The sequence below is a fragment of the Megascapheus bottae genome, chromosome 9, assembly GCF_031878675.1.
Source record: "Megascapheus bottae isolate mThoBot1 chromosome 9, mThoBot2.hap1, whole genome shotgun sequence".
In the NCBI taxonomy this organism is placed as follows: Eukaryota; Metazoa; Chordata; class Mammalia; order Rodentia; family Geomyidae; genus Megascapheus; species Megascapheus bottae.
In genome coordinates this window covers 66,958,011-66,978,360 of record NC_143517.1, presented here as the reverse complement: position 1 = coordinate 66,978,360, position 20,350 = coordinate 66,958,011, and the positions used below count along the sequence as shown (strand labels likewise).

At 57.7% G+C, this 20,350-nt stretch overlaps 1 protein-coding gene across 3 annotated transcripts in view; it reads left to right on the top strand.

Moving 5' to 3' along the window:
- Slc45a4 (solute carrier family 45 member 4) overlaps positions 1-19,710 on the top strand; it is a 57,637-nt gene extending 37,927 nt beyond the window's left edge. For 2 of the 3 annotated variants that reach the window (XM_090339477.1, XM_090339478.1), the window contains exons 2-8: positions 1,799-2,422; positions 13,008-13,196; positions 14,038-14,217; positions 14,577-15,610; positions 16,113-16,212; positions 16,340-16,551; positions 18,043-19,710. In XM_090339477.1, the coding sequence (XP_090195603.1) occupies positions 2,179-2,422; positions 13,008-13,196; positions 14,038-14,217; positions 14,577-15,610; positions 16,113-16,212; positions 16,340-16,551; positions 18,043-18,405 (2,322 nt within the window). In that variant the 5' untranslated portion in view covers positions 1,799-2,178 and the 3' untranslated portion in view covers positions 18,406-19,710. The remainder of the gene's footprint in view (positions 1-1,798; positions 2,423-13,007; positions 13,197-14,037; positions 14,218-14,576; positions 15,611-16,112; positions 16,213-16,339; positions 16,552-18,042) is intronic. The other variant, XM_090339479.1, reaches the window with a different exon arrangement.
- The last annotated feature ends 640 nt before the right edge of the window (positions 19,711-20,350 follow it).

Sequence of the window (20,350 nt, the reverse complement as noted above, 5' to 3'; positions counted from 1 at the left end):
CATTGAGAGCCAAGGGGTTGAGCAGTTGGACAGACTGCCTCCGCTTTGGGACTCCTGGGCTTCAGGGCCGCGTGGCTGTGGTGTACACAGAGGGTGCTGGGCTTAACTCTCCTCCAGCTGTGACCACTGCACTCACCCCGGCTGAGGCCCAGGTCTGCTTGTTCCACGGCCTGATCTTTAGCTGTTGCTGAAATGTGCTTTGGAGCTGAGGCTTGGTCTTCTTTTCAGTGTGAGTCTCCCCGGGTAGGGGCAGGAGGGACCAAGGACTGGCTGAGCAGAGGAAGGGTTTGCTCTTCATGATCCCATTGTTAGGATTTCTGGTCTGGGTGGCAGCTGTTCCATTGCAGGACTGAGTGGCTGTGTCCCCTGGGAATCCCAGCAGGGTGAGGATGGGGACATAAGTAAGTGAGGTGTCCTCCCTGGATCGGGGGTGTGGAGTGAGTGGGGCTTTCCTGTGGATCTGGCCTCAGTCAGAAGTAATTCCTCGACAAAGTCTTGGAGGGAAGAGTGTAGATGGGCCACAGTTCAGGGTCTGCTGTGACTGGAAATCACAGTAAAAGACAGTGGTGACGGAAACATTTCAAGTGTGGGACCCAGTGAAGCTAGGACTGCGACCCTCTGTGCCTGGATCTCCCGGACCGCCAATGGAGACAGGAGGAGCTGGCACAGGAGAACCGGTGGTGTCCGGTGGTGTCCCTGCTCTTCCGGAACTGTGAAGGAAGGGCCGAGTGGAAAGCTTGAGGTTTCTGTCCTCCCCCGGAGAAGGGAGTGGCTGAACGAGCGTTCTAGAAACATTTTCTCCCAATCAGTTGCAAGTGTTCGGTGAAGCCATCAACCCCTGTCCTGCCCCAGTGCAGAATTCTTGTCCTTACTAGACAGCTCTTCAGGCGATCTCAGTAAGTGGAGGCCCGCTCCAGAAGAAGATGGGGTGCTGCACACCCCAGACCTTTCTTCCTTGTGTTAGCAACCACTGGCCTCCATCCCCTTCCTCTCCTCTTTTTTGTATTTTGCAACAAGGCTTGCTCCCAAGCTGGCCTCAGACGCGTGCATTCCTGCCTGGGCCCCCCTGTGGTGGGACAAGCAGGTGGCACCACGTGCCCCCCTCCCCCCCCCCCCCCCCCCCGCTTCCTAGAGCATTTCAAAGGGTGAGTCAGGTGTGCGGATCCGGTGGAGACGCCTTGAAAGCTGACTGCATGGGAGCAGATGGATCAGACTGGAGGACTGGTGCCCCAGGGTTCCCAGCTCCCCGTGGGCTGGGAGTCCGGGCCCCTAGAGTTGGAGGCATAGTTTGGCAAGGATGAGCGTCCTCCCCGCACCCAGAGGGCCTGTAGCTCCATGTGACCATCAATGCCTTTTCTGACCAGATCAAGGACCACTGCCCGAGAGGCGTGCAAGGACCTGGTGTCGGGATGGACGTTGCGTTCCCACTGTGCAGAGCTCCCCGCTCTCCACCTTCCTTCCATGGCCCGATGCTGACCTCAGGATCCTGTGGTTCTCTTTCAGCCTCCACCTCCACCGTTCTGCCCACCACGATACTGGCCGGTCAGGAAGGCCCTACTCACGCGTGCCCAGGACAGGCAGAGGCGATGGAGTTAGCCTTGGCTAAGTCGCTTGTCTCTGCTCTGCTTTCCTTGGCTGTCCCACGCACGTCCATCCCCAGGACCAAACTTCTTGTGAGCCAGGGTCACAGACACAGGAGCCAGAGCCTGAGAGTCTAGAGAGCCTGGCGACTGTCTGTGTGCAGCCGCGCGTGGAGGCCGCCCCCTGACTCCACTGGGTTGTCTCTCCTGTCTTGCAGATCCTCCAGCCACTCGATGGGGATTCATCAAGGAACTCCTGTGTGTATCACCTCCCCACCTCTCTGTAGCAAGAGAAGTGCCTGCAGCGCCTCCACAGTCATGATGACAAAACTGGTATTAACTGAGTGGCATTTATGGATTTGTAACTCTGACTCTCAGTGAGCCAGCAAGCCATGTGTTACAGACCAGCCAAAGTCCCTTCTGTTTTGCTGCACGTCTCCTGCGATTGTGAGAAGTACAAAGAGGAATACAAGTGTTACTTGCTGAGGAGGGCCCGCGCACCTAAAGCAGAACAAGGAGACGTCTTAATTTATCATTGAAGAGAGGTGATAGTGTTATTTATATAGATAGAGTAAATACATATATATTTTTGGTGGTAATGAAAATGGCTCCGCAGAATGCCGACTCAGAATCTATGCAAGTTCAGGAGTTACCTGTGCCCTTGCCAGACCCACAGAAACCTGGAGACACGGAGACTGAGCACCGCGATGAGACCGTCAGTGAGGGGTCCATAGACAGAATCCCCATGCGCCTGTGGGTGATGCACGGGGCGGTGATGTTTGGCAGGGAGTTCTGTTACGCCATGGAAACGGCGTTGGTCACACCTATACTGTTGCAGATTGGTAAGTGCACCTCGTTGGGCGGGGCGGATCCCTGATGCAGGGTCCTTCCCTTTTCTCCTCGAACCCGGGACTGCTTTCTCCTCCCATGTAACCCAGCATGGAAGGAGGGCTTGGTCCTCTGGTGTGGCTGTCAAATTGCGTGTCTGGGCTGGACATGTGGAGCGGGACGGGTCTGTGCTGACCACCTCTCCTCTTCCCTGCCCTGTCCTGCCACGACAGACCTGCTGTGACAGCCTCTGGCTGTGTCTCCTTACTCAGGCAGCCGTCCCACTGTGAGTTCTAAGGGCTCCTGCGTGCTGGTGAGCCGGGCTTGCCACGTTCATGCGTGTACATTTTTCCCCAGTCCGTGGTTTTCCTTGTCAATGTCTTTCAAAAAAGAAGTTTTAAATTTTGATGAACTCTGCCATACAGTGTTCCCCTTTATTTTTTATAAACTAAGAAACCTAGAACTGCTGACCCAAGGTCATGGTTTTCTCTGGGGTTCTCTTCTGGATGTTTTGCAGCTTTAGATCTCCTGGCTCACCTTGAGTGAAACCTTGTATCTGCTGTGCGTCACGAGTTCCTCTCCCCGGCAATGTGTGCTGTCCACTTGTTGCACTCATGTTTGAAGGGCCATCCTTTCCCACTCTGTAATCCTGTGGCCCCTTTGTTGACCTGAACTAATCGTATGAGCAGCTGCCATGAAACCTGGCTTAGCTGTGTGGTTTATCTTTAAATTAGGAAGTGGGCACCTCCTCCGCTTCCTCTTGTGGGTATATCAGTCCTTCACATTTCCATATAAATTTTAGAATGCTCAATTTCTACTGAAAAGCTTTAAACAAAAAAAATGCAGAGCCAGGCGCAGTGGCTCGCGCCGGTATTCCTAACTCCTCAGGAAGCTGAGGGCTGTCGATTGCATTCAAAGCCAGCCTGGACACAGAAGGACCTGAGACTCTTATCTCCAGTTTACCTCTAGAAAATGGAAAGTGGAGGGGCTAGGAGTTTGGCCTAGTGTTAGAGTGCTTGCCTAGCATGCACTAAGACTGGGGTTCGGTTCTTCGGTACCACATACATAGCAAAAAGCCGGAAGTGGTGCTGAGGCTCAAGTGGTAGAGCTCTAGCCTTGAGAAAATCCAAGTGCTCAGGCCCTGAGCTCAAGCCCAGGACTGGCAAAAAAAAGGGGGGGAGGGGGACTTGGCTCAAGGGTAGGACTGTAGCATTTAGCTGAAGAGCTCAGTGACAACACCCAGACTGAGTTTAAACCCCATGGCTTAATATAGTTTTTAAATTTCTCCTAGTGATGTTTTGTAATTGGCAGTATATAAACCTCACATCTGTTAACTTTACCTGTAAGAATTTAGTTGCATAATTTCATATCTAGAAGGAGCTCAAGGGTGGGTACTCAGCCATAGGAGTGGCCTTAGGGTATCTCTGTCTGCCCAACACCCCCCCCCCCCAAACTTCCCCGACATTGCAATGCTGCTGTGTTGGCCCTGGGGCGGGGGGGGGGTGTCAGTGCTTGCTCTTGCTGCCTGTTGAGCCTGGCACTGGGGGTTCCCTCTCCATCAACCCCACACAAGGCCCCCTTCCTTCAGCTCCCCCTGCCCCTTTCATTCAACAATTGGTTGAATAACTCGTCTTTGGGGAAGGATTTTTTTAATTAATTATGATGTGCAAAGGGTTATATTTACATGAGTCAGGTCGTAAGTGCAGTGTCTGTTCCCTCCCTCTCTACCAGGCCCTCCCTCTCCTCTCCACCTACCAGTTGTATAGCGAGCTCTACTGCTGCACTTTTTCACCCCCTTTCCCTTGAGTTCTGTGCCCGCCACCTCCCAAAGATATACAGGCGAATATACCATACATAAGGTAAAGAAGACAGAATCATTAAAAACTTTTTGAAAAAACATTTTGTTTGTATATTTTGGAGTTCCATTTCAGTATATATATTATTTTATATAAATATGAAGAGGTGCTTAGGCGTGTTGCACCTTGGTGATTCTCTCCTAAGAGTATCTATCTTCTTTGGTCTTGTTTGTGAGTGTCTAGAATTATGTATGATTTGTCATATCCCAGCGCATTTTCAATCTAACTTGGGAGAGGCTTTTTTTTTTTTTTTTTTTCCTTTTTGCTAGTCCTGGGCTTGGGCTCTGGGCATGAGCACTGTCCTTGGGTTTTCTCAAGGCTAGAGCTCTACCACTTGAGCCACAATGTATGTGGTACCAAGGAATCAAACCCCGGTCTTCATGCATGCTAGGCAAGTACTCTACCACTAGACCAAACTCCCAGCCTGGGAAAAGGCTTTTAAAGGCATGTGGTATCTCAGACCCAGGCTCAAAGTTTTGTATAGAGGTGGCCAGTCCTGTGGTTGGATTTTAGCTTGCTTAGGGCTGGAGTGGTTTCAGTGGCAAGACCTGCAGCTCTGCACGCTGAGAGGGGCGCTGTGTCGGAGCCCCTGGTGTGATGCAGGCTGATGAGAGCCTCTGCTCATGGCAGCCCCTTGCGGAAGCATCTAGAGGGTAGAGACGCTAGGCTTGTGAGATCTGCAGAATATACACCTGTCTGCCTGCCGTTCACATGTCCTCATTGCACGGGGAACAGGCCATGGGGCCTTGTTATTGTTATCGTAAAGATGATGTATTGGGGGTTGCAATTACACAAGCCAGGTAGTGAGTACATTGCTTTTTAGACAGTGTCACCCTTCCCCCTTGCTCTCTCCCCGTTTTTCCCTCACATACTCACCAACCAGTTGTCTAGTTCATGTCAATGTAGTATCCACTGAGCACCACTGCAGCCTTTGTTTACCCTTTGAGGGGCTACCCTGAGCCCTGTGGGAATGTCCCTGTGAAGAGCCAGCCGGGCTGAGTCACCGGGCGAGCCTGGTGGGGCGCCCTCCTGTGCTTTGTTCCCATGTCATGGTTTTCCCTGGGGAAGGAGAAGTCGCGTCTCCTACTCCCGTTTATTGTTTCCCTCTTGGCTCAGAAAGTACTCTCAAGGGAAAAGGAAAATGAGATAACAGAGGAAAAGGGTGCCTGTTGTTTTCTGGGCTTGACTCAGGAATGAAACCTGGGTTAGCGTGGGATTCTGCCTGCTCCCCCTACGCTATCCTGTGCAAAGCCTGACCATAGCATCCAGCAGAGGACAGGTGTCCTGGAGTCTACCCTGGGTTGGTAGGGATGGGAAGCAAAGCTACACTGCCTTATAAATGGCCTGGGGGTTACCCACACCAGACTCCCGTCTGATGGCCCCATCCCCCTTGGGGACCCCACTTTTGGGTGGTGTGAGGGGTGGTCATTTGGGGTCAGGTACTGGCTAGGAACAGGGTGCCAGTCGGCTAGTGTGGCAGCCTGGCATTGAACCATCTGCTGGGGGCACCAGAACGCTGCACACTGTCTCAGACCAGAGCCAGGCTCCCTGCTCCTCGGCAGGAGGAGCTCCCCTGCGCTCCCCTGCGCTCCCCTGCGCTCCGGACACCTGGTGAGGGCCAGGTGCAGGTGGCTGAGTGTCATGCTGCCTGCCTGGCTAGCGCAAGGTGGAGAGTTACACCCAGTGACCTTCTCACCCTGCTCCCCCCACAGTCTGTGTCTGTGAGAGCAGTGGCCCTAGCTTACATGCCACTGTGGCACCGCTGTGGTCGCTGTGCACCTGGGCCCAGGTGGAACGCCGAGGCCCCACTGGAGACATACACGCTGTTCTAACAGTGTCTCCCGCACCTTTCTAGGGCCACTGGTGATATGTGGGGACTGGTCTGGTCTCGCCTGGAGGCACCAGACAGCCTTCAGTTCGTGTACCCGTGAACTGTGGCTGTAGGGTATATGCTTAGCCTGCGCGGGGTGTGACTGTCAGCCCCAGGGCTCCCCCAGACAGGTTTTGTAGCTGGTGTTTTTGGTGGGGGGGGCCCGGGGGGCACACTGTGCATGGTCTCAGCCTCTCAGTGGTCTGGGGAGGATTGCTTGATCTAGAAGTTCAAGACCAGCATGGGCAGCATCAAGGGCCCCCCTCCCCCACCGCCAGCGAACCTTCTTTGTCTTTGTGGTGCCAGGAAAACATTCTGTCACAGAACCACACAAACCCTGTTTCTAGATGAAGGGAGGGGGAGGAGTAGAAAAGAAAAATGAGACCCCAGAGTTAGCTTCCCTAGACAGTTGACTTGCTGGCGGGAAGAGTTCTTAAGAGACCCCTTTGTCGGGCTGCGCTCACTCCATGTGAGGGCTGAGCCACAGGCGCCCCCCCCTTGACCCCGGGGCGGGGGGACAGGCCCACTTGGGGTCAGGGTGCCCCGCTCTGGACCGGCGCTCCGTCGCTGTGTACAGTGCTGTTTGGGTTGGGAAGTGAGGGTTTCCTTGACTTTCAGATCATTGTACTTTACGAACAATGCAGCGCTCGCCGTCATCTTCCCCAAGGAATCCCATGTGCTATTCTTACTGCGTCAGACCCTCGCTGAGCGCCCTGGGCACCCTGCCCGGTGTGGACATGATGGGGCAGCCTAAAGCTTGGGGCTCGTGTATGGACTGGGCAGGGCCTGGGGGGAGGAGTGAGTGAGAGCATGGTTCTCACAACTCAGGTGGGGCAGAGTCAGCCCAGCTGGCCAGTGCTGCGGTCTGTGTGTGCCGGGCACCGTCCAAAGGTCGTAGGATTGGCCGGGAGCCCTTCGGCCTAGAGAGTCAAGGGTATGAGGGAGCTCTGTGCAGGAAGCCGGGCGAGGGATGAGGACGCAGGGCCTACTTTTCTTCCACCACTCTGGGCCTGAGCCCCCAACGCTTCCCCATTCCCGGCCAAGTGTAGCTGGCCAGGCCGCCTGTAGCTCTACGGCCTCCTCACCCTGTGGTCTGCCGTGGTCAGCAGCGGCCCTCCAGAATCACCAGGGGCTGCCCCTCCTCAGTGCCCTCCGCCTTCCTGGAGTCTGCAGGATTTGGAATGGGATGCACAGGGTCTCCTGTCGTCCATGCCACTTCCTGGCTTTCACACACATAGGTGGTTGGTTGTCAGCTTTGCTCCCATAGGTCAGGGCATTTCACAGCACAGCCACCTTGAGCAAGCTCAGCCGCAGCTTCTGCATGTGCCTGCGTCTGGCCTGGCCTTCACTGGAGAGCCTAATGGGAACATCCCCTAGGACAGGAGGGCAGACCAGCAGGGCGGGTTACCCGTAGAGACAGCCATGCCAGTGCAGGGGGGAGTCACTGCTGTGCCCGGGTAGGGGTGTCACATAGTGTTGCAGCCGGGGGTGGGGGGGCCGGGAGCGGGGCTCAGCTACTGAAGCCAGTGGACTCGGGTGGGGCACACAGAGGCTGAAGCAGCTTCAGGCCACCTCAGGTTTATGCTTGCAGCAGCTTGACAACCCAGTGTCAACCAGAGCCGCTGTGTGACACCCCCAGCTCCTCTGCCCTGAGGCCCCATCACATACAGTCAGGGATGCCACTGGATGAGGGACACTACAAGTGGTACCTAAGTGGATAGCTAGGTATGGTGGTGATCAAAGGGCAGGCGGGCGTGGGGAGCAGACGCGGAGGCCCGGCGCCGTGCCGTCCCTCCGCCCTGAGCAGGCCAGGTATGGCTGGGAGCCCAACAAAGTGGGAGTTTAAAGTGTAAAGTTGGAATCTTCTCTTCCAGCCGCTGGGCCAGGAGCCGGGCATTAGGGTTCAGTGGGAGACAGCCCTGCCTTCTACCCAGATGCAGGCTTGCTCCTATTCCAAGGACAAGTCCCACCACAATCTGTGGATCTGCACAGAGGTCACTCAGGGACACCCAGCATTTCCCACGAAGAATTCCTTCTCCTGAGTTTCTGTTATCATGAGTTTTTGTCCCAGAATACAAACATATCTGGACGTGGCTGGCTTTGTCCATTGAAAGAAAGAATGTGAGTTCCTATTCCCATCCCAGGCCTTTTGTTAAACGTTTATAGGCCACTTTCCCAGTCCCCTGGGCCTCCCCCCAAATTCCACTTTATCAAAAATGCCCTTGTGAACAGAGGCCTGTGCCTGTGGTGACCTCACAGCCCACGGACGCGTGGTGACACAGCGAGTGTTTCCTGTGAACCGGGAGCCTTCCGGGTCCCACCATTGTTGTTCAACTTTTCCCTGGAAAAAACAAAAATTGTTTACTAGGGCCAGTGTTGTGTTTGTTTGGCACTTTGCTGGGAATGGCCGGATCGAGTTGTCCCAGGGGCAGCCGGTTCTCGCAGGCTGGCTGTGCCCAGGCAGCTCGGCCTGGGCGGGGGGGGGGGGGGGGTGTGCTTGGCAGACGTGATGGGGAAGTGTTTGCTTGTCTTGCCAACATTTCACAACAAAGAGCACTGTCACCAGTTCCTCAGCAGCTCTGCAGAGTCTGCCCGTGTGACTTGCAAGTCCACTGTCAGGGGTCTGGGACGGAGGGTGCCACCCAGCCGACTGAGGAGAGACAAAATGAGACTCGCAGCCCCCCGGTGCTGTCTGCACCCTGGGTTCGGTTCCTTCCTCGGCCTGTGCCGCTGTCTCCCAGCCGGGCCCCGGCTCCCCTCTCACTCTCCTCAGCCCTGCTATCACTCTGGCAAGTCTGGGTGCCTCTGGTAACCAGGGCAGCGCCTGTGCACTGGTTCAGTACCCCAAGCCCCTCCCCCAGCCGGGAGAGAAGCTGGGTGGGTGCTGGCGTGGCACGGTCTTGAGGCAGTGAGGGCCCACTGCACCAGGGATGCCGCTCGTGGGTGGGACACGGCATCTAGAGAGCCAGACTGAGTGGTGGCTGCGTGGCCCATGGAAGAGGACAGCTCAGGCAGCGGTGTGACACTGAGGAGACTGAACAGCACCAAGGCCTGGTTGGGTGCCCACTGCAGGGTTTGCTGGGGGTTTGTTTTTGTTTTTGGTCAGTTGTGGGGCTTCAGCATAGGGCCTGGGCTCTGTCTCTGGTCTTTTTCTTTGCTCAGGGCTACCTTGCTACCACGTTTAGCTGCAGAGCCACTTGGTTCCTTGGTGATAAGAAATCTCACAGACATTTCCTGTCCAGGTGCCTTGGACCTGCACGGCCTGCTGAAGAGCAAGTGTTTGAGGCCTGGGCCGCCGGCATCTGGCCAGGGTGTGCTGCTGAGATGGGCTTTCATTAGGTGATCCGGGCAGGCCTCGAGCCGCTGGGCTCCTGTGCTGGTGCTGGCTGGCCTCTTGTGTGCTGGCCACAGGTAGTGTGAAGCCCTGCCACGGGAAGGAATGTTGGGTGCACAGCGAGTGGCTGTGTGCCTCCGTCAGCCTCTTGGCACAGGTGACCTCTGTGAACCATCCATACCTGGTCTGGCCCTGTTGCATGGCACCTCCAGGGCCAAGTAGATTTCCAGTGCCCAGGACAGGGGAAGGAAGGAGGACATGAGACTGAAGCTACGATTGTGGCTCCAGTGGCAGAGATCCTGAATTCAAACCCCAGTCCTGCCACATAGATTGGTTAATTCACAGTGTGGGACCACGAGGAACTATTGCAGGCTGTTGAGCACTGAGGGGCTGAGCATGTCGTCACAGTCCCAGGTGGTGAGTGAGGAGCCACTGTGGTTTCAGGAGTCTAGGCCCCTCCTGCAAAGCCCCAAGCCTAAGACAGAGATCTGGGTGTGCCACCGTGCAAAGCTGTGAGTGCACCGGTGAAGAGGAAGGAACGCTCCTCCCACGAAGACGGGCACGGCAGGACGAGGTCACTGGCTTGTGGTTATGGCACCTGGTGGGTGTTAGATACATTAAGTAAGGTGCTACATGAGTCTGGTCTGCCCCGAGGGCTCGGCACTGAGACCAACTAATGCTTGGCTGCGTTGGCCATTGTGGCATCCCGGACGTGTATGCTGAGCATAGGTCGCGGGGGGTCCTGGCCAAGGCCAGCTCTCTTGGTGAGTTGGTGAGGCTGGGTGCCCAGGAGGATTGGGTCAGGGGCGTCACTGGAGGTCCCCGAACCTGCCCAAAGCCCTTCCTTCTGCCTTGGCAGCTGGTAGCAGGTAAGCACACCTCCTTGGAAGGGCCAGCAGGACCATAACTCCCCTTTAGACCCCAGCTCAAACCCTCCCCATGCATGGAGCTGCCACTGTTGCTTCTCACAGGCCTGGAACCAGTAGCAAGGACAAGACCGAGCCCAAAGCTGGCTGCCCTGGGCCGCTCAGGTGGGGCCCAGCAGAGGGAGGAAGGTGAGCGCCGTATCTGGGCTCAGCCCTGGGGTTGTCTGTCACTGTAATTATCAGGTGAAGTCGCTGTCAACCCGCTGCGCCCTTCTTTCCTCACTAGTGAAGTGGGAAGAGTAACACAGGGTAGTTGAGGTGGTAGGAGATGTGGAAGACCCGAGTGTGAACGAGATGACCAGCGCCAGTGGGACCTGAGGAGGCTGGGCAGCGGTGCACAGAGCACTGAGCGGTGCCCACCCCAGCCTCCCATCCTGCTGTGCCAGTGACCAGGGGGCCCGGCCTGCCCCACATATGTAGAAAAGGTTGGAAGTGGTGCTGAGGCTCAAGTGGTAGAGATCTAGCCTTGAAAAGTCCAAGGACAGGGCTCAGGCCCTGAGCTCAAGCCCAGGACTGGCAAAAAAAAAAAAAAAAAAGATTTCCAAAGAAATGAAAGGCTGGGGTGTGACTCAAGCAGCAGGTCCCCCTGTGTGGGCCTGCTGTGAATAGCAGGCCCTGTGTTATGTGGACCCTTTTCAGCTCATTGGGGAGAGTCTGGAGCCAAGGCCCTGGTCACATGGCACCCTGTAGGGGCTGGCAGAGGTGGGCACCTGGGCTGTACTGAGGCCTGGACTAGGGCTTGACTAAGAAGGGCAGAAGCTGCAGAAGGGCTGTTGAGCGGGAAAATGGCCTGGCAGGATGGAGGCTCATTTCAGGACAGCACACCTGTCACCCTGTCTGGATTGGGGGGGCAGGGGTCATTGGTGAATATGTCACCAGGATTACAGTCTCGGGGGGCAGAAGATGAGGCCCTGCGCTGGGTTTGGGTGTGTGTCTGGTGGCCCTGAGGGGAGCAGGAGAACCTCTCACTCAGGAGTCAGAGGACCCTGCCAGCACTGCAGGTGTGTGGGTGGCCGGCCTAGGGCTGCATCCGCCTCTGTCTGCACCTCCAGCTGTTGTTCAAGCTGACAGCTCAGATCAGGCTCACCCGGCTTATGCTGATGACAACAGATAAGTCCCCTTTGTGCCTGGCTCCTGGAGCTGAGCTGCAGGGCAGGCCTGACTGGAGAGGGGATCCCCCCTCCCGTCAGTGTCCTGCCCCTTCCCGCCTGGTGCTGCATGGGTCAGCATACACCTCAGGGCACCTGTCTGAAAAGATGGCGCAGTAGCAGTGATTTGGAAGGTGCTGCTTTTGCGTGTGTTCTGTGTCCTCCCACATAAGTTTATTTTCCCTGGCAGTGCCACACAGTATTGTTTTTTCAGTGCCTTCAGTAGTGTAAAGTGCTAGCCTGATGTGTTGGGGCCAGAGCCTTTTTTCTTTTTTTTCATAATTAAACAAATGTTAAACGAATGGGGTACGGTGCCGTGAGGTTGTGAACGCCGTGAGTCTTAAGCCACGTCACTCCACATTCCCCCCTTCTGTCCCTACCCACAAGTTATGGAGTTCCCTTGTGCCAGTCCTGGGGCTTGAACTCAGAGCTCTTGCTCTACCACTTGAGCCACTGGGCCAAGTGGTTAATTGGAAATTTGAGTCTGAATTTTCCTGCTCAGGCTGCCTTTGAACTGTGATCAGCCTTTAATTTTTTTTTCAATTTTTTTCTTTTTTTTCTTTTTTTTCTTTTTTTTTTTTTTTTGCCAGTCCTGGACTTGAGCTCAGGGCTTGAGTACTATCCTTGGATTTTCTCAAGGCTAGAGCTCTACCACTTGAGCCTCAGCACCACTTCTGGCTTTTTTCTATATATGTGGTACCGAGGAATCGAACCTGGGTCTTTGTGCATGCTGGGCAAGCACTGTACCACTAGGCCAGACTCCCCGCCCCCAGCCTGTATTTTTTGAGTAAACTGCATGTCAACACTCGGGACCACTGCCCACGTCCAGAGCGGACCGCCTGACCATCACCTGTGCTGGGTGGCAGCAGATTCTTCTGAGCCTCTGCCCCAGGCTGCTTTGCAGAGCGAGGTGGTTCTTGTGCCGCTGTCTACACGCCTTCCACAGTCATTCTCTCACCTTTTGCCAGCCTACCCATGATGCCTTGAGGTTTGTGTCACAGGGAGGCCACGTGCAGAATGAGAGAAGGTTGACTTTGAGCTCTGCCTGCACTGGTTTAAACCCTGGGGCCACCACCACCTACCTCTGTGGTTTGGGGTAAGTTGCTTGGCATCTCCATGTTTTAGGGGCGCCAGGTGGCAAGGGAAGCTCAGCGTGAGAGTCAGTGTTCAGTCTGCAGCCCTTGAGCAGGACGCCCCACTCCCGCCTCTCTTTCCCCACGCAGCCGCCTCTAGGGTGCCCCCTGCCGGGTCCCTCAGCATCTTGGTGGCCACCTGGCCACCGAGACCCCTGTGACGGGTCTTCACAATCGCAGGCTCTGACACCACCGTTGCCTTACGGGGGGGGGGGGGGGAGACAGCGCCAGAGACACCTGCGGGAGGGCCAGACCTGGCTGCAGGCGTCCCGTGGAGAAGGGCCTGTCTGTGGTGACGTGCCCGCATCTGTCCCTGTCTGTGTCACGCACAGGTCTCCCGGAGCAGTACTACAGCCTGACCTGGTTCCTGAGCCCCGTCCTCGGCCTCATCTTCACCCCGCTGATCGGGTCTGCCAGTGACCGCTGCACCCTGAGCTGGGGCCGCCGGCGGCCCTTCATCCTGGCACTCTGCGTGGGCGTCCTCCTGGGCATGGCACTGTTCCTCAACGGCTCTGCCATGGGTAGGCGCTTCCCCGCCCGCCCGCCCCGCGTGGGGAGGAAGGCCCCAGGAGCCTGTTCACAGGGGAACGCTTCCTGTTGTGCTCCGGGTCCTGGGCGCGGATCTGACACCACGTCCTGTCTCCAGCCTCCTCGGTCCGGCCATTCTTCTTTCTTCTCTTGTTTTCTTGTTTTCTGAGACTTGGTATTGAAAGTGGTGGGATTTTTTTTTTTTTTTTTTTTTTTGGTTCGTGTACTTGTGTGTTGTTTTGCCTTTTCTCTGTTGTTTTGTTTTGGGGTTGAAGGGACTGGGTGGGAAAATATTTTTGCCTAGAGGCGCCCATCGGAGCTGGTGAAAAGCAGAGCCTGCCTGTGTGGCACCTCAGCCTCCAGAGCCTGAGCTGAGGCTGTGCTGGGAGCAGGCCTGGACAGTCCAGGGGAAGCCAGGGGTGTTGCCGAGAGCACCCAGAAACTCCCTCAGAGCGGAAGAGCGCACTGCCCCTCAGGACAGTGGCAGCTTCATCCCTCTGCCCAGGGAGCCCCGGCTTCCGGCTTGAGGCCAGGGGGGGCTCACAAGAGTCCGGTGCGGCCTAATGGCAGGGCTTTAGGCTGTGTCCTGGGCCTGCGCTGGCCTCACGCACACCACCTCCAGTCTTGTGCATGGGTGCTGCGGGCCCGAGAGCCCCGGCCAGGCCGGTCAGCTCGAGGCTGCACGGCAGCAGCTTCCTCTGCTGTGTCTAGTTGCTTTGGCCTCCAAGGACCGGGGGAGGATCCTTGCCAGGCCCTCGCCCAGGGGGTGGAGCAGTGTCTGTGGCGGGCGTGGCCAGGCCTGTGGGCTGATGGCCTTGCCCTCCCTCGATGCAGGGCTGGCCCTGGGCGATGTCCCCACGAAGCAGCCTATCGGCATCGTCCTTACCGTGCTGGGAGTGGTGGTGCTTGACTTCAGCGCCGACGCCACCGAGGGGCCCATCCGCGCCTACCTGCTGGACGTGGTGGACAGCGAGGAGCAGGACATGGCCCTCAACATCCACGCCTTCTCTGCGGGTGTGTATGCAGCATGCGGGACCGCAAGCCCCTCCAGATTCTGGGTGACCAGCCCTTGCCAGCCACCAAGGCCAGTAGGACAAAGGGACCCCGCGTCCAGAACGAGGAGAGTCCGCTCTGCCCAGGGGACTTCCCCCCAGGGGCGGGGGGGGGGGGGGCTGAGCCCTGGGGCTGTGCTGGCCACTGCCTTGGCGGAAGGATTGGCACACGCAAGCCGCAGAGGTCCTGGGATTCTGCCAGGCCAGGACACAGAGCCCTGGGGTGTGTGCTCTGGGCGCCCCACACCCCACATCCTGACCCATCAGACCTGGGCATGGGGCCCCGAGGGCTGCCCCACTCACCCGCCGCTCCTCTCCCAGGCCTGGGCGGGGCCATCGGCTACGTGCTGGGCGGGCTGGACTGGACGCAGACCTTCCTGGGCGGCTGGTTCTGGTCGCAGAACCAGGTGCTCTTCTTCTTCGCCGCCGTCACCTTCACCGTGTCGGTGGCCCTGCACCTCTTCAGCATCGAGGAGGAGCAGTACAGCCCGCAGCAGCAGGACCGCGGCGCCGAGGATGCGCCCAGCACCCGCCCCAACGCCCCGGGCCGGGGCCCGCAGGACGCCTGCCCCCCGTGCCCAGACGAGGTTCAGTCGGAGCACGAGCTCTCCCTGGACTGCATGGATGTGGACATCGTGCGCAGCAAGAGCGACTCGGTGCTGCACGTGCCCGACGCCACGCTGGACATGGAGCCGGAGCTGCCCTTCCTGCACGACATCGAGCCCTCCATCTTCCACGACGCCTCCTACCCCGGCACGCCCCGGAGCACCAGCCAGGAGCTCCCGAGAGCCAAGCCGCCCCGCCTGTCCGCCATCCTCAGGGAGTCTCGGGAGAACGACAGCCTGCTGGACCACCGGGATGACGCCAAAGTCCCCAACGGGAGCGGCTCCCCGCAGACGGCCGTCCTCAGCGGCCACAGCCGGGCGGCCACCAAGTCCTCAGCCACGGGCGGCTCCGTGCGGCGACGCCGGCACACGTTCCGCCGGCAGGCCTCCAGCACCTTCTCCTACTACGGCAAGATCGGCTCCCACTGCTACCGCTACAGGCGCGCCAACGCCCTGGTGCTCATCAAGCCGTCGCGCAGCATGAGCGACCTGTACGACCTGCAGCAGCGCCCACGCCCGCACCGCCGCCACCGCCACCAGAGCGGCGCCACCACGTCGAGCGGGGACGCGGAGAGCGAGGAGGGCGAGGGGGAGACCACGGTGCGCCTGCTGTGGCTTTCCATGCTCAAGATGCCCAGGGAGCTGACGCGCCTCTGCCTCTGCCACCTGCTCACCTGGTTCTCCGTCATCGCCGAGGCCGTCTTCTACACGGACTTCATGGGCCGGGTCATCTTCAACGGGGACCCCAAGGTGAGGGCCGGAGCCGGCCGGGCCGACGGGCAGCAAGTCCCCACAGGGCTCGCGAGGGCCGGGCAGCCAGAGCTTCTCTCAAGCCATATTGGCTGCCTCTGCACTTGTGCCCGTGTCGGGAAGGCAGGCAGTTGGCCGGTGTACCCCGCTCCACAGGGGAGGGCCAGGTGTGGGTGCCGGACGCTGAGCGGCCAGAGTGGGACAGAGCTCCAGCCGCCAAGGTACCGGCCGGTTGTCACTGGTGCCAGGCTACGCAGGCAGTTCTCCTCGTGCAATCACCTAGCAACACCGCTGGCTGTGTGCCACTGCGGGAGGAGATTGGGGTCCTAGGGGCAGGCGGAGGCCTCACACGGGTGGGGAGGGACGTCCAGGGTCCAACCTGCTGACCTGGACTCGAGGCTGGGGCTTCCCACTGGCACGTGAGACGCCTGTCAGAACAGCTTACCGGGCTCTATGCCACGGCACGGACGTTACCTGCTGACCCCCCCCCTTTCTGGAACAGGTCTCCTCCAATTCCACCCGCTGGCACGACTACAACGCTGGGGTGAAGATGGGCTGCTGGGGTCTAGTCATCTACGCTGCCACCGGTGCTATCTGCTCAGGTGAGAAGTCCAGTCAGGGGACCCCCAGCCCAGCCCAGCCCAGCCCGCCCTCGGTACGCGGTGCTCGGGAGGGCCAGGCCGGCCGGGGCTGGCGGGGCGGGTGCTCAGTCCGTGTCGCCCTCCGCAGCCCTGCTCCAGAAGTACCTGGACCACTACGACCTGAGCATCAAGGTCATCTACGTGCTGGGCACGCTGGGCTTCTCCGTGGGCACAGCCCTCATGGCCCTGTTTCCCAACGTCTACGTGGCCATGGCCGCCGTCAGCACGATGGGCGTCGTCTCCATGAGCATCTCCTACTGCCCCTACGCCCTGCTGGGCCACTACCACGACATGGCCGAGGTGCGTCCAGCCCCAGCCCGGCGCCCGCCGGCCAGAGCCTCCTGCTCGCGGCGGAGGCGGGAGGCAGAGTCTCACCTCCCTCTTGGACCCCGAGCCTGGACGCAGGCCCCCCGATGCCCGGCACACCCGCCGTCCTTTCTGCGGTGGTTATTCATCAGATGGCCTCTCTTGCTTTTTGCCAGGACCAGCCTCGGGCCTCGCCCCTCTTCCACGCGCCTCCGAGCACCGCCTTCTTTTTGGGCTGACCTGGAGCTGCCATGCTCTCTGCCTGCGTGGCTCAGGTCCCAGGCTCCTCCTGCCGCCTCACCCTGCAGTGGGAGGTGCCCGCATCTCCCTGGGGAACTTTCACATTAATGACCCGAAATTGTTCATGGCATTTCCTTAAGACCTGGCGTCCTGCTGTCAAGTCTGCCGCCCACGTTCCCTGAGGGTCACCTCCTGGGGTCGTGGCTCGGGGCCCCAGGTCCTGCCTGGTGCATCTGCTCTTCTGCCCCTCCTGGGACAGCCTCGGCTTCGGGACTAGTTCAGAAGTTCTTGGGTTTTTCAGCATACTATTTGCATATAAAACGACTGTTTTTGCTCTGTGCACACCTTTAGCTGCACTCTGCAAGTTTTAATGTGTTGTATCTTAACTTTCAGTCCCAGCAAAATATAGGATTTTTTGTGATTTCTATTCTGAATCCTGAACAAGTATGTTGATGACTTCTGACAGTAACTTATCCAGTGGTTGGTCAGGTTTTCCTCACAGCCAGAGAACATACTTAGACAAGTGGTCTTAAAGTTAACAGAGGCTCCCTCAGGGGAGCCCGTGTCACGGGCATGGTTGAGTGTGTACTTAGAGAAAGCATCCTGAGTGCTGTCAGCCCGAGCTTGTTACTGTTCATTCCTCCATCAAAATCCCCTGCCGTGGCGAGGCCCACTTGACGCTGTGCACGGCCTGACGCCGGCTTCTCCACGCATGGTTCCTGTAGACACGAGCAGCGCTGGCGTTCTTTTCTTACCTTGTTTAAAAAACACAAGTCACGTACAGTACCTCACCCCTGTAATCCTCGCTACTTGTGAGGCAGAGCTAGGAGGCTCGGGGTTGGAGGCCAGCCAGGGGTCAGGGGAGAGTTTAGTCAGTTAAAAGCTTGGGGCCTGGTTGCACATACTTAACCATCCTAGAAGTCGCCATGGAAGCCAGCCTGGGCAGAAATGGGTGCGACCCTATTTTAGAAATGACTAACTCAGAAAGGGGTAGGAGGTGTGGCTCGAGCGGTATGGGGCCTGCCTGGCAAGCACAGTTCCCTAGTTCTAATCTCAATACTGCCAAACACACGAAAACCAAAAAGCCCCGGCGCGGCGCTGGCAAGCACGGGCCTGAGGCTGAGGCTGTGCTCCCCCACCCCCTGCCGGAGACGGGGCCGGGGGTGCGCCTGCCCTGTTCCGATGAGGCGGCGGCAGCGTGGCTTCTGCTCCCTCCCGCCTCACACCTGTCTCCTTCTCTTCCAGTACGTCCAGCACAGCCCCGGCAGCTCCAAGCGCGGGTTTGGCATCGACTGCGCCATCCTCTCCTGCCAGGTCTACGTCTCGCAGATCCTGGTGGCCTCGGCACTGGGGGGCGTGGTGGACGCGGTGCAGACAGTCCGTGTCATTCCCGTGGTGGCCTCCGTGGGCTCCTTCCTGGGCTTCCTAACAGCCGCGTTCCTGGTGATCTACCCCGAAGTGTCGGAGGACACCAAGGACGAGGAGAAAGGCCTGTCCTCCCGGCCTGCTGGTGAGGGTGGCCGCAGGGCCAACGAGAAGCCCACTGTCCTGAAGCTGTCGCAGAAGGACGGCCTGCCCAGGCCCGTGGAGACCGAGTCCATGGTGTGAGGCAGGGGTGGGAGGGGGTTCTCCTCCCCCTGGCAGGCCAGGCTCAGTAGGTGTAGGGTAGGTTTGAGCTTTTAGGCAAAGTATCGCACTAATTACTTTCTCCACAATTAAAAAATCATTTGAAATCTTTTTTTAATTGAAAAAGATCTTTTAATTTCAACTCCTGTCTTATCCTGCAGGTGTATTCTTCTGCATGTTTTTAAATTGTAAGACATGTACAATATACTCAGTAAGCAATTTAGAAAAAAAATAAGATTTTGCATTTCTAAAATTGTAACTGAAAATGCAAAAGCTCTGACGTCCTTGGTGGCGTGTCCACTGCACGCCCAGCGCGGTGCCGCCCGTGGCGGGCGCTGGCGGCCACGGTGGGGTCCTGGCACCTCCTGACACATGTTTGGAGAGATTTTTCTCTCTGATTATGTTAGACGTATTTTCTTTTTCATAACTGTGGTTTAATTAGAAGAACAGCATCTCGTCTTTTCCTCTGAGAGTTGAACAGCCACCGGTGCCGGCAGCCACACGGCAGCGCTGGGGCAGTCTCCATGCCCTCCGAGGGCCTCCAGACAATACCCAAGGAGAGGCGGGGCAGCAAGCACGGACAGAAGGTGTATGTGTGTGTGCGCGTGCGTGCGTGTGCCTGTGCCTGTGAGTAAGTCCCCTGCGCACCTGGAACACAGCCTCCCACAGACCTGCTTTGTCGCCATTGACTCGGTTACGCTTTGATTTGTTTCTACACCATTTGCTGGGAATTTGGAGCCCAGAGCTCCAGGCAGGCGCTGGAATCCTAGTCCTGCCACCAGGCTACCTCGAATGTGTGGTGGACGGGGCCCTTGAAACTGGACTGGACCCCATCTGAACTCTCGTGCCTTCCTCCCGGGCTCCCCGAGCTGGCCGCTGGAGTGGACACATCCTGAAGAGAAAGCATCTGGGTCAAAGCCCAGCCCGGAGCCTGGCGCAGGGTTTTTTCTCGTTTCAGCAAATGACCAAACCTCAGGCTCCAGGAAGGGAAACCATCTTATGCTGCAGCTGTTTGAAATGTTTTCAAGCCACCACATCTTATTTTTCTGCTCTTCTCTGGGGACTGTCCACCCAAGCCTACCGCCGGGGACAGAACTCAGGAGGGAGGAAGGCTCCACCTCCCCGATGAAGTCAGGCCTCCACGTTAAAATGCATGAGAATCATGCTGCAATATGGTCATTCTAAGGCAAATATATATATATATATATATACATTATATATATACACATACATATATTTCAAGCTGAAACGAAGCAGTTTTTAAATAAATTACTTGAATTTTCTGTGTATGCGGAAGAATGGCTGTCTTTGTCCTTGGCAGGTCTCTGGTCAGGTCTTGCCTTGGTTCCTTCCTATGGCGTCACTGGGTAGGTTGTGTTAGGAGTGCGAGGACAGAGGTGTGCTCGAGGGTGATTCCACCTGCCTGTGCCCACCCTCAGACGCCCAGGCCCGCTGTGCCCCTGCCCATCTCTGTGTGCGTTGCCCTGGCTGAAGATACTTGTGTCAGGAGCTGAGCCCTGGCTGCCAACAGACTTGGAGGAGGAAGTGGGCCCAGGCCACCACCTGCCGTGTGCCACTGCTGCCATTGCAGCCTCTGCCACCATAACCTCACTTCCCAGATGGACCACGTTCTTGCTGGCACACAGGCCTCATCAGAGCCAGTCGGCACTCAGGCCCTGGAGCACAGGCTGTCCAGGAGCCGGTGCTGGTGGCGGAGTGTGGGGAGCGATGCTCGGTCTGTCTCCTCTACAGCCCGCCCTGCCAGGCAGTATGCCCACCATGACCTGAAGGCCTGAGCCCCTCCCTGGGCTAGGACTCTTAACATTGTACCAACCAGAAACCTTGGAGCTTACCTGTCTTTGAGAAGCTAGGGCGACGGCCCCGCTGCTGGCTCACCGGGTTCCACGTGGCATGGGTGTTTGTTTCT